This window comes from Asterias amurensis, chromosome 16, assembly GCF_032118995.1.
Source record: "Asterias amurensis chromosome 16, ASM3211899v1".
Classification (NCBI taxonomy): Eukaryota; Metazoa; Echinodermata; class Asteroidea; order Forcipulatida; family Asteriidae; genus Asterias; species Asterias amurensis.
This window is the reverse complement of record NC_092663.1, coordinates 9,583,694-9,596,252: the sequence shown is the minus strand read 5'-3', so window position 1 is coordinate 9,596,252 and position 12,559 is coordinate 9,583,694. Positions and strand designations below refer to the sequence as shown.

Genomic DNA, 12,559 nt, shown 5'->3' with positions numbered 1-12,559 from the left:
TCATTTGTGAAAGGACCAGCAAAAAAAGGTTCTTAACCTTAAATGCTACAGTAACTCCCTTTTGTCTTCACGCAAACAGGTGGATATTTATTAGGTCCCATGTCTTAAAAAAGCGAAAACGTTAAGGGGATTTTTTGTCTATTTTAAACCTTTTAAACTTTCACAGGTTTAGACCCTATTGTTCCATATAGGCCTATATGTATTGTTGGGTTACATTAAGTGCGAATACAAGTCTTCGACAATTACCCATGACAATCAAACCCCCCAAAAGAGTTTGTTTTAAAATAATTTAATGATTTAAATACAGCTGGTGTATTTTCACTTTAACATCAGCCAGCTGAAGTTATCCTAACTTCAACAAGAGCCCACTGGGTGTTCAGCCTTGCTCCTAGCACCAGCCGGATGCTCCCCCTTAACAACGTCCTTCCTCTGTTTCCCAATGTCTTAGGGGACTGATGCTGAGAGACAGCCGTGAACTTAAAGAAAATCATTCCAGTTTTCAAGAAGAGGAGAGCAGGAAAACGAGAGTTTCAATTTCTGTGCTCAATTCAAAGAGGAACCGTAACTGAGATTTGGAGACTGATTTTACCGAGACGCTTAAACTTAAAAATCTGCCTGGGAAGTAATCTAGAGGATCTTCATCCACGGAGGATTCAAGTTTGCTGGAAAAAGTACAAGACGAGCGAAAGTCCGTTTTCTTAAGCTTTTTTAAAGCGTCAAGTCCCTTATGTGTATCTCACTTGAGCACGAATTAGGGTATCAACCCACAAATGTATTCAAAATATTGCAAACAATCTGGAAAATTAATTATGCAAACGTCAGACCCATCAACTTGGTTTGATTTTCACTGAAAATCACAAGCAATGACTGTTTCATAAAGTTGTACTTTTGATACACTTGGGAATCAAAAGATACTACTAATACATCAAGCAAAGTAAAACAAAAGTAGTTTGTATGCAATTAGGCCAACTGGCCAATCCATTGATTCTGTTTAAACAAAATTACACTTGGAAAAGACAACCTAGTATTTGTATACACTGAAATAACTTACATGGTATATAGCTTTGAAATTTCTTTCACATAAGGATAGGACTAACATTACAAACAGTTGCACAACATAATATTTTTTTATCAAACAATTAAACTTCTAAGAGATCAATTTCTGTTATAAATGGTTTCATTTCTAATTTAAATAAAAAAGGGAACTTATTCAAAACTTTTCAATACTTTTTCAGTGAAAAAAAGGGAATTAACAGTATACAACACACTGTAATAGCCCTGATCAAAAGGTCCAAACATTTAATTACATTTGATACTTCAAGTTTGTCATGTTAACTCCAATTCATGAATGTTTCATTATAATGATGACATCAAGACATTCCGAACAGACCAAACCACAAAGTTAAGCTCACTAATTCTCCGGAAACACCAGTTAAAACAGTATGCCGGGTACCGAGCATCCAACATGGCATTATCATGAACCGACATCCATTCCAATGTGCACATGTTCGCTAGCTTACTCATTACTCAATATTGTGAAATACACCTGTAGCTCATTTAATGTTCCAGCCAGGACATAGTGGATTGGGGGTTTTTCCGGCGAAAAGTCTACAGGTGCAAAGCACAGCCTTGCGAGACTGGTATGACAATTTCAAGGCATTGCCCACGGTTACAAAACTCATGTTAAATTTATTATACTTGGCAGTTTTCAAAGAACATTAAAATGTTACTCAAACTTAAACTTGCAAGTGGCGATTTCTCCTAAAGATATGTTTAAGCAGGAAAATTTTATCAAGTACAAGGGATGACCTACTATGGTGTAGGCTTTAATAGACTTTTCAGGCTATCTAATCACAATTTGTCTGATTTTCCAAGGTCAAACAAATCGGAAATCAGACTAATGAGAAAATGTATAATGAGAAAACTGTCATGGTTTATATGGTTTTACCATCACCTCAATGGTTTCTGTTAACAATGTTCTTTCAGATAGATATTTTAAACATAAGTTATAATGAGAAAACTTTCATTGGTTTATGGTTTTACCATCACCTGTTGTTTCAGTTTGAAGTGTTCTTTCAGATAGATATTTGAACATATTCTATCAATTTGAAAGTTGAAAGAATTTTAGCGTTATTGATGTTATAATAAGAAAACTTACATGTGTTATATGGTTTTACCATCACCTGTTGTTTCAGTTTTAAGTGTTCTTTCAGATAGATATTTGAAACAAATTCTATCAATTTGAAAGTTGAAAGAATTTCTAGTGTTTTTGAAGTTATAATAAGAAAACTTGCATGGGTTATAATGGTTTTACCATCACCTATAGTTTCAGTTTTAAGTGTTCTTTCAGATAGATACTTGAAACAAATTCTATAAATTTTATGAAAGAATTTCTAGTGTTATTGATGTTATAATAAGAAAACTTTCATGGGTTATATGGTTTTACCATCACCTGTTGTTTCAGTTTGAAGTGTTCTTTCAGATAGATATTTTAACATATTCTATCAATTTAAAAGTTGAAAAAATTGCTAGTGTTATAGAAGTTATAATGAGAATACTTTCACGGGTTATATGGTTTAACCATCACCTGTTGTTTCAGTTTACAGAGTTATTTCAGATGAAATGTTAAACATATTCTATCAACTTTAAAAGTGAAAAGAATTTATATTGCTATTGAAGTTAAACATATTCTTTCACTTTAAAAATAAAAAGAATTTATATTGCTATTGAAGTTATCATTGTGGTCATATGGGTAGAGTACTTTAAACTACACTCCAAGTACAACAAACAGGTCAATTGTTAGTTTACTATTAGTTGTAGTCTGCACGCATAAGTGGGCAAATAAAACAACCTTTATTCAACGTTCTGATTAAAAAGAAAATCACACTCTGAAACGCCTACAGCGGGGTACATGGAGGTATGTGTCACAACTACCTTCACTTGTTTCACAATCTCTCCCCGAGATGTAGAGAAGAGCGGAAGTGACCGTGAAACCTCACAATTAATTCAAGACAGATGAGGGCATTAGTCTACCCCCTTCAAGACAAACTTGGATAAGTGACATTGAGTTGGGAAAGGAAAGAAATTTGTATTTAGCGCTGATATCATATGTGTTGTAAAATAGTTTGGTAAACTTTTATTATCGACCATGTAAGCTGGTCCCTAGGGGGTAATCATATTTTCTTTAGACCCAAAAGGGTGGCTGACATGGACAATAGACCTACATGTAAAGGAGCTACAACAGCCCCAAAATGGAGCTGCCGTGCATGCCTACATTCATGTGAAGTTGATTCATGTACATGTTCACTAGCACCAAAATGTGGATACCACAGCCTCAAAATGGAGCAACCATGTATGCCTAATTCATGCACACTAGCCCCAAAAGGTGAATACCTCAGCCCCCAAATGGAGATCCGATCTATGCCTTCATTCATGTTCACTAAGCCTCAATACTCAAAAATTTTGTGGATACACAGCCCCAAAATAGAGCTATTTTACCATGCCTGCCTGTAGATTCATGTACACAAGCCCCAAAAGATGGATACCACAGGCCGAAAATGGAGCTACATGTACCGTGTATACCTACATTCAATTACATATAGCAAACAAGGTGGCAGCCCCAAAATGGAGATACCAAGTCAAACATGTACATGTTAATAGCCCAAAAGGTGAATACGTAGTGCCAAATCGAACTACCATGTATGTCTTCCTTTATTTATACAGTGTATAAAACATCATTCCCTAAAGAGGGCTAATAAAGCCCCCAAAAGGACAACCTACATGCCCGATACATCCATCCCAAAAGGGGGATTATAGGCCAAACAAGAATTACAGTCACAGAGCACAAAATTAGCTCACCACAAAAAAAATTGGTTCACAAGCCAATTAGCCAAAATGCCTTATTGTATCCCTGTTGGAGAATTATTTTCCAGAAATGTTTTTATTAATTAAGCAATTCTGTATCTACTGGAGCAGCTATTTGAAACTTTGCCTTAGTCTGCAGCTTGATTTTCAAGTGGTGTTTAAAAAGACGTCAAAACAACTTGTAAGAAAGAGTTGCAAAACAAAAGGACGGTTCCTGACTAACCTTTCTGTCCTCACTCCCTGGACTCGTCACACTGTTTCCCCTGTCACTGTCATAAGCACCGTCACCAATAGCCGGACTTGTCAAAGTGTCACCATTGTGACCGACCTGCCCTACCTCTTCCCCTTCTAGAACTCCGCTCTGCTGCTGAGGAACAGGCACAATCGGAGAGCATACCAGACCCTCATGGGTTGTTGGAGGGGTGTCTGAGCTCGGGGGTAAAGGCTGTTGGTGATGCCCTTGTGGAAGATTGCTCATCTTGATCAGCGTTGGGGTGATGATGTTGAAGCGGTAGGCAGGTGTGGCGGTGATGCGATAGTCCGGTTATTGTCCAGCTTGATTGTGAAGGGGTGAGTCTCGCTGCAAAGAAAATTTACACAAAAATAAGTAAACACTCTGCAAACACTCTGCAAAGTCAAAAATACTTGTGATTTGTTTAAATGCTCGTTTCATCGTCTCTCAATCCGCAAGTACTCTATAAAATTCTCATCTTAACTTCTGCTTACATTTTTGTGAACACTGAACAGACGAGGAAGGTTTCAAACAAAGCGGCAGACCACAAGTCCGAGCCCCTTTCTCTTACAGCAATGATAATAAAAGGTAACCCGGCTCAACATGAAATGACAGTCTCCCAGTCCGAGCCCCTTTCTCTTAATCACAGCTGGCCGTATCTGATGAAAAAGGCGCCTTGAAGTCATTGAATCTCTACAGTTAAGAGTCACCCATAATTCACTGTTGAATCATCCCTAATTGTACATGCAGCGCTAAAATGTTTTAAAGATGGACAACACTTCGGAAAAACATTTTGTTTTCAGAAGTGTTTTCTTTAAGGATATTAATAAATTAAACCTGAACAATTTCATCATAACAGATGCCAAATTTTAGAAAGAACAATTTGTTTATGGTATGATAATTTGTGATATTCCATCAAATTCTGCACTTTTAATGATTAACATTATGATATTACATGCAGCAAGATACCTTTCCACATAAAAAATGTTTAAATCAAAGAAAATGGTTTAATCAGGAATATTGTGCAACTAGAAATATTTACCAAAACAATCTCAAGGGTTACCGACACTATCGATCAGAGACAGAATTGCAGTAAATTAACGCAACTTTCATCAACACTTTTTGTGGTACAGTTATTTCCTAGGATCCTTCCTCACTCTAACCAAATCCAATGTAACTCAAACTCAAACTGTTCAAGTCTGGTTGGCATGCCCTAATCCAATGCAAAGCATACATAACGTGGATACTGCAACAGTTCTTAGTCTTACAGAATCAAACAAAGCAAGCAGTAGAAATTTGAATGGTTTGGGGAAGTTAGAATTTAAATGTCAACCTTTCTTACTGTGTTACAGCTCTGCACCAGGCCACACTAAACATATTTTGCATTTTATACCATAAGTCCTGTTGGTTGGTAAGCAGTTTGCAACCACAAATAGTCTCAATAAATATTTTGTTACATGCTCATTAGTATTTGTTTTACTCTTATGGATGTCATAATACTAAAAAATTAAAGGGTCACAACTATATCTTGTTCCCCATTTCTACTGCCAAACATTTTAATTATCCTTCCTCTAAATATATCATTAAAATCATATTTATAATGATTACATTCCAATTGGTCAGTACAAAACAGACAAATGCTGCTCAACATGGGCTGATAACTTTGACAGTCAAGTTCATCCTGATCATTTGGGAAGTAACAAATGGTGTAATTTCCTCCACACTTCCGGCGAACGTCAAGTCGCCGAAACTTTGTCATCATCACAACCAGGTGTAGTGTCTACCTTGGCTATTGCACATGGGTATGAAGCTGTCATAGCCTGACAATCTACGCAGGCTCTGCGTCATTAACGTTGAAACACTGCCGCAGTCAGTTCAACATTTCATGGGGATTCTTCGGAAATCTCTTGCACATTTTTCGCAGAAGGGGGGGGGGGAAAGTGGGGGAATCACATGGCTTGCTAGACAGTGTCACCAGCATAGTAATAAAATTAAGCTTGAAGCTTACCACTTGTGGGGGGAGGGTTAACATCCCTGTATATATAAGAATCAATCAAGATTTTTAACAGGTCTAAAGCCGAGGGGCCCTGTGTAAGGTGTTGTTTATGGCACACTGAAACTTCATAAGAGTGCTACAATGATAGTCACCATATTTTATGGAACCTAAGTCTTCTGTGTACTGTGGAACTTTATGGATGATCAAAGGTCTAGGATGGGTCAGTTAGCATGCTTTATGAGCACAAACTGCCAGCACAGCCATTTTAATACAGAACTTGAAGGCAATCAGCTGATCAGCTGTTACTATTTAGTTCAATCCTGGTAGGAAACAAGGAATACCAAAATAAAACTTCAGACTTCCTATATGGAACAAATATAGAGTGTACAAAAATATGCGTCTCGTTAATAGGAGCATTGTACCACACACATTAAAGCAATTTTCAATCTTTTGCAGGTCTTCATTTATTTTCCAATTTACTTTTTTACATGAAACCAAAATGCCTGAATTTTCTTAAAGTAAGAGGGGCTTCATAAAATAACGATTGGCTCATTCAAAACATGTAATTATAATGTGACAGACTTGATGTTTTTATGTGCATGTAAGCTTTTCGCATCAAAACCAACATTATTTGACAATTTAAGTGATGGTACCATGTACGTTTACTCTCTCTGTCCTTAATCTATAATGGTTTACTGTACCGTGAGAAAGACCCTTGCCGAAGAACAATTCTAATTAGTTTTGCCTTCTTCTCATTTGGCCATGTCCAAGAGGCGATTTACAGAAAACCAGTTCAAGGCAATTAACTGTTCTCTAAGATAGGGACACTGTTAGAACATGGTTGGAAAAAATACTCAGAACTTTACTCTATGCTCAGACTGGGCTACCAAAATGTTCATTTTAAATTATGCACTGCAGTTGGTTGCGTACAAATTGCCTCCAACATTGAGGTATGACAAGGCCCTAAGAATAAGACTTAAGGCTAAGACATTTCAGCTTTTCTGTGACATTTCAAACCTTTGTGTGAACCCAGTGTAAACATTATAAATACTGAAACAACTTTTGTCTTTCTCTAACGTTCAAGCTTTCCTGTATTCATTTAGTGTTTTTATTTATTTTATTTATTATTTATTTCAAAACTTTAGACATACACAATAGTTACAAGTGTATGTCTAAAGATTTAAAATAAATAAAAAATAAAATAAATAAATAACACTAAATGAGTACAGGAAAGCTTGAACGTTATAAAGACAAAAGTTGTTTCAGTATTTATAATGTTAACACTAGGTTCAAACAAAGGTTTGAAATGTCACCGAAAAGCTGTTCATTCAAATAGGAACTCCATTGACCTTGACATCAATGCATACTACTGGGCTATGGACTACGACACCAAAATTTAATTCTGTGATTTTCCAAGAGACTGAACCCAATGTTTCAACACATCCGTCTATGCCACCCGCTCATCACTGGACAAAACACGCCTACATATCCCCCAAACCAAGCCATGTACGGGACATCATGCTTTTCAAGTCGCTGCTCCCCGGCTCTGGAACTCTCTTCCCTTTAACATCCGGGCAGCCAACACATTGGAGCTGTTCAAAAATAGACTCAAAACTCTCTTCTTTTTTTTTTAATCCGTCAATTTGGTTTTTGCTTGTATTGTTTTTTCTATCTTTGTCATTGCATTGTTTGTATGTAAATTGAAAAGCGCTCCGCTCTTTGTGGGGCGCTATAAAAAAAAAAAATTTTCATGGTTTTTACAGTTAAATGTCACAAATATCTTCATAGATTCACACTTCATTCCAAGATTATCTTGATTGACCTTGACCTTAATGCATACTAATCATGGTGACAGAGACCACCCATAATGTAGAAACCCTTTCGATCACTCTCTGGCCCAATAAGCAGTTCCTTCCTTTCTATAAGCCTTTCACAGTTCACACGAGAGCAAAAATTAAAGGACATGCATTACTGTCTACATTTTCCTTATGCTTGCAAAATACCACACGACAGACTTCTGGTCCACTAAGGAAACGGGTGTAACTGTTAATCGTTGTCTTACATTTATATAATTAATACCATCTGAGGTCTAGACAAACATGTATGGAAGATATCTTTAAATTATGGGGGGTGAAAATGTTTGAGAAAAGCATTCCTAAATAAAAGCAATTTCAAGCTGCTTAAAACAAACATTCTGGATCCCATGTTACTTTTCTTAGAAAAGACTTTTCTTTGACAACTTTTTCTTTCTTTCTTAAATTATCCAGGACCAGATTGTGGAGGGGGGGGGGTAATTTTAGACTGCAACAAGTTATAAATCTCGGTTATGGAAAACATACTTTTTGACGTAAGTTGGCAATGTACATTTTGCAGTGACTTTTTTTGGGGGGGGGGGAGGGGGGGGGGACTTGGAAATTTTACTGTTACATTGTTAGTCTGGTTCTGCGTCAACACTTATAACTTTGTGAATCATATTCATGAGATGGGAAGCAGACCATGTATGAGTTCCAGACCTTATTTAAATCCTTGCTCAAAAATTATAGGCCTACTTCATGAAATGTTGGCTACTGTACTGGTGCACCAATCAAAGAATGCACTGTTCAATGTGCTGTAACATTGCCCAATGAACTGAGCCTGTGTCATTCAGAATAGTATCTACTATCTAAAAACATTTCAAACTTTACCTCTTGTAAGTTGTATCAACATTTCTAAAAACATTTCAAACTTCACCTCTTGTAAGTTGTATCAACATTTCAGATAAATAAATGCATCATCATTATTATACACACAAACACATGTGTTAAAACTGCCTGACAGTTTATTATGACAGTCTATTATTAAGTTAGCAATAAAAGTACTGTCGCCCAAAACATACACAAACCAGAGTAATGCCCAAATTAAAGGGGGGGTAAACAATAAATATCAACAAACTACAACATGGGGTCAATGCACTATATGCTGCGTGCCGCTAGTATAGTATACAGACAACTGACATGGCGATATTTTCTTACCGATAAGTCCAAAGAAGTGCCTCGTTTCTGCATGAATTTCCAGCCGCAGTTTACTCCAAAATGTTCCTGAAACGCACTAATGCAAGGACGAATACATCTGAATGCAAAATCCTGGGATGACAAGCTTTTCTTTGATCAATAATTTGGTAAAACGTAAAAATTTTTGTGGTAGTCGACTTCTTTACACAGATTGGCGGGGCTCCTGGCTGCTAGCTAATGTCAAAAACGCATGTGGGCACGTCAAATGACAACATTGTAAACATCTGACCAAGTGAGGGCGCTGTTATAACTTTTAAGTTCCTAAAGTTTTTGAAGCGCATCAAAAAAGTAAAGAACTACAGCCGCCTGCCTGTGACGTTTAAAGTTTTTACTAAAAAGTAAACCAAATTAATGTTTCTGATCACAAATCTGATGGCGTAATTGTTTCAAATAGATATAGAGGGAACGTAATTAGTGGGGCGTGGTTTCATTTCCTCCAATGTCTTTGGGGGGAGGAAAACTCAGACACTAACTTGAGAACGGTTAATTGTTATCTTGAATGTTGATAACCCATTTCCGCCCGAGGTGTGAACATGACTTTTCACTATAGATAACGAACGCGTCCAATTATAGGATAACATAAAAGACCACCCATGCCGATCTGATGAAGTTTACTTTTGGCAGAGAGATAGTTGTGACGTCACCCTGCTCTCATGCTGGTCTTGGTTTCAAGACCTTCGTTCTGTTTTTTTTTTTTACACCTGTAAACAGACGGCGCTATGAATAAATGCAATCAATCATTCAATATATGTTTCATTGCCTTCTAAACAATCGAACTGTCATTGTATGCCTAAACAAGATGATAAAATAAAAGCACAAAATGACAAACAAACAGTTTCACCCAAAAACTTGACGATTTGTTTTCTCCAAAGTTGTTTATTGTTTTGGTGACTTAAAAAGTGAAGCTCACGGCGGGGTGGACCATGTGTTTTTAAGAACCCCCCCCCCCCCCCCTCCCAACACACACACACAAGTGTTAGCTTCTTGGTTTTCCTCATGCAAAATCTACGTGACAGTTTCGGCCGGTGTTTGATTCTGAATATGAATTTTATTAGTCGGCAAAGCATCTTATGGAAACATCACACTGTTTTGTAGAGTTTACAACGAAGAAATTTCAGTTTTCAAGCATGCGGGGTGGACTCGCAAGATCAAGTGACTTGTGGCTTCTCAAAAACTGTACTGCCGTGTAGTACCGCATTCCAATCAAAGTTGGGTTTTCGACCGTGGGTCTTTATACAATGGAAGTTAAGCAAAGTGTTTATGTTAAATGGGTATAATTAATCATGAAAGCCTACTGAAATCGTAGACGTACTGATAATTTAAATAATGATATCCAGAAAACACAGTGATAAACCCTGTGTGTCGCAAGTTTTAATATTTTATATTTATACAAAGTGTGTTCCTTAGTCACGTCGCTCGATGTTGTCCAAGGCCTGCAAACAAAACCCCTTTCTTCATGACTACAGGAGTAAGAAAAGCAAGACATCAAATCAATCTATACTGGAGGCGAAAGACACCCAATAAATAAACTAAAGCCTTTTGGCATAATATCGTCAATAACGACGGGCCAATGTTAAGAACATCGCGATGTCGAAAAGTATTATTAATTTGGTAGTATTTTATTGCAACCCGTTTGTTTCAATCTTTTAGCTGTAAAGTTGCGGTGAACACGGTCCTGATGTTACGATCCTCGTCTGCATACCCTTAAAACTAACCTGTTAACATTTCAAAAGTGATGGTAGTGTTTTATTTTTGTTTTTTTAATAATCTGTTATTGCCGAAAACTAAGCAGTCACCCACTGTGGTTCAAATTTTGGGGTTAAGTACATTATCTTTTCCCGTAACCGCAGAAAGGCTAGTTTGAAGTGAAACGTTTCTCAAAATGCATTATGCAACCTACTTCTTTAACAAGAAAGTTTTTATTTCCAGTAATGTTCAGTCATTACCAAACGTAGGCCTAATAAAGATACATTCACATATCCATACCACATGAATCACACATGAATCCTCAGAAGAAAAATATTTTGCGTGATGATGATGTGTAAGTTATGGGTAACCTGCATAGAGCTTTTATATAGCTCTATGGTAACCTGCAATCAATCACGAGCGCAACAGCCGCACGTACCATAAAATCGAAATACCGCCCTCTTGTTGTAATTAATATTTGTAAAGCACCGGACAAAATAACAATCAAAACTTGCGAGGTGAGGGAATTAACACCGCGTTAATGACACAGACACACGGTAGACAAATAACGTCATTTCATTTCGACGTAAAGCTGTTTTCATTATTATAAGAAAACCGTGCACTACCATGAATATCTTAATTTTTTTTAAACTGTAAACATTGCTTTTCGAAACCTATACATGTTTCAACCACATTCCTTACACATGACATGTTCCCATTATTTATTTATCAACCACAATTTTCTGAGAATTGCCGTCATCTGCCCATCTTTACTTGCAACGTAGTTCTTGAAAATAATTCTCTTTAAGTCCATCGCCAGTCCATAAATTATGAAAATATCCAATTATGATGTGTGTGGAGAGCTTTTGAGGTGACAAAAACACAGTGTGCCGGAAGCAAATTGGTCACCCAGGTAAAGTTCCTGCTATTTTGTGAAAGGTGTCATGCTTTGTTCGCCGTTCCATTTCACCCGCACAAAAAACACCCCTGTGTTTCACGTCCAATCGTCCAAGAATGCCATCTTCTATGTGGTAAATGGATGCTAGCATTTTTCACACAGTGACAATAATTCTCAAGGCTGGTGCCTACCCATGTTCAAAAGCAACTCAACCCACTCACCGTATACCGCACACGTAATAACGCTACCATCAAATCAATACCGGCGGTGTCTGGGCTAGGCGCATTGTCAAAATTCCGGTCAGCGACTGAATTCGTCTGCGATTTTGTTCTCATTTTGAAGTCGTGTAGACGATTATGCTTCGATGATCTGATAGTTGGAAATATACATCAGGACATATTTCAGTACTAAAACTTTGTTACAAGATGAAGGTCCGACGCATCTGCATTTTATGTGTGGTTTTGTTGACAGCTACGTGTTTGGGGCAGGACAAACTTGCGCCAGGTAAGAACGAACGGTGTGGCATCCACACTTTATTGGGAGTTGAGTGCTTGCTGTGTTTTTGTGTAGAAAGTTGTATTGACCAGTTGCAGTATGGCTCGATGAGGGGATTTATTTATTGATAAATGGTATATCATGTATGTCATAATCACCATACAACTCACGCATGATAGGATCCAAAGCATGCCAAAAAAGCTACGGGACTATCACTATGGTTAAAATATAATTTTTTTAAAAAAGCCATTGGACCCTTTCGGTAAACACTATTGTCCAAGGCCCACACTTTGTGTATCACAACTTCTATATCAAATAACAAACCTGTGAAAATTTAG

The 12,559-nt window shown here is 37.2% G+C and overlaps 2 protein-coding genes across 3 annotated transcripts in view; one reads left to right on the top strand and one right to left on the bottom strand.

The window, feature by feature from the left end:
* The window catches only part of LOC139948638 (RNA-binding motif, single-stranded-interacting protein 1-like), a 236,093-nt gene extending 226,819 nt beyond the window's left edge, over window positions 1-9,274 (bottom strand). The window contains exons 1-2 of one of the 2 annotated variants that reach the window (XM_071946840.1): window positions 9,104-9,274; window positions 4,088-4,444 (exon numbers count right to left, since the gene is read on the bottom strand). In XM_071946840.1, coding sequence (XP_071802941.1) covers window positions 4,088-4,342 — 255 coding nt within the window. In that variant the 5' untranslated portion in view covers window positions 4,343-4,444; window positions 9,104-9,274. The remainder of the gene's footprint in view (window positions 1-4,087; window positions 4,445-9,103) is intronic. The other variant, XM_071946841.1, reaches the window with a different exon arrangement.
* Window positions 9,275-11,981: 2,707 nt separating this feature from the next.
* LOC139948736 (integrin beta-PS-like) overlaps window positions 11,982-12,559 on the top strand; it is a 44,772-nt gene continuing 44,194 nt past the window's right edge. Inside the window, exon 1 of the mRNA XM_071947032.1 lies at window positions 11,982-12,230. Within this exon, the coding sequence (XP_071803133.1) occupies window positions 12,152-12,230 (79 nt within the window). The 5' untranslated portion in view covers window positions 11,982-12,151. The remainder of the gene's footprint in view (window positions 12,231-12,559) is intronic.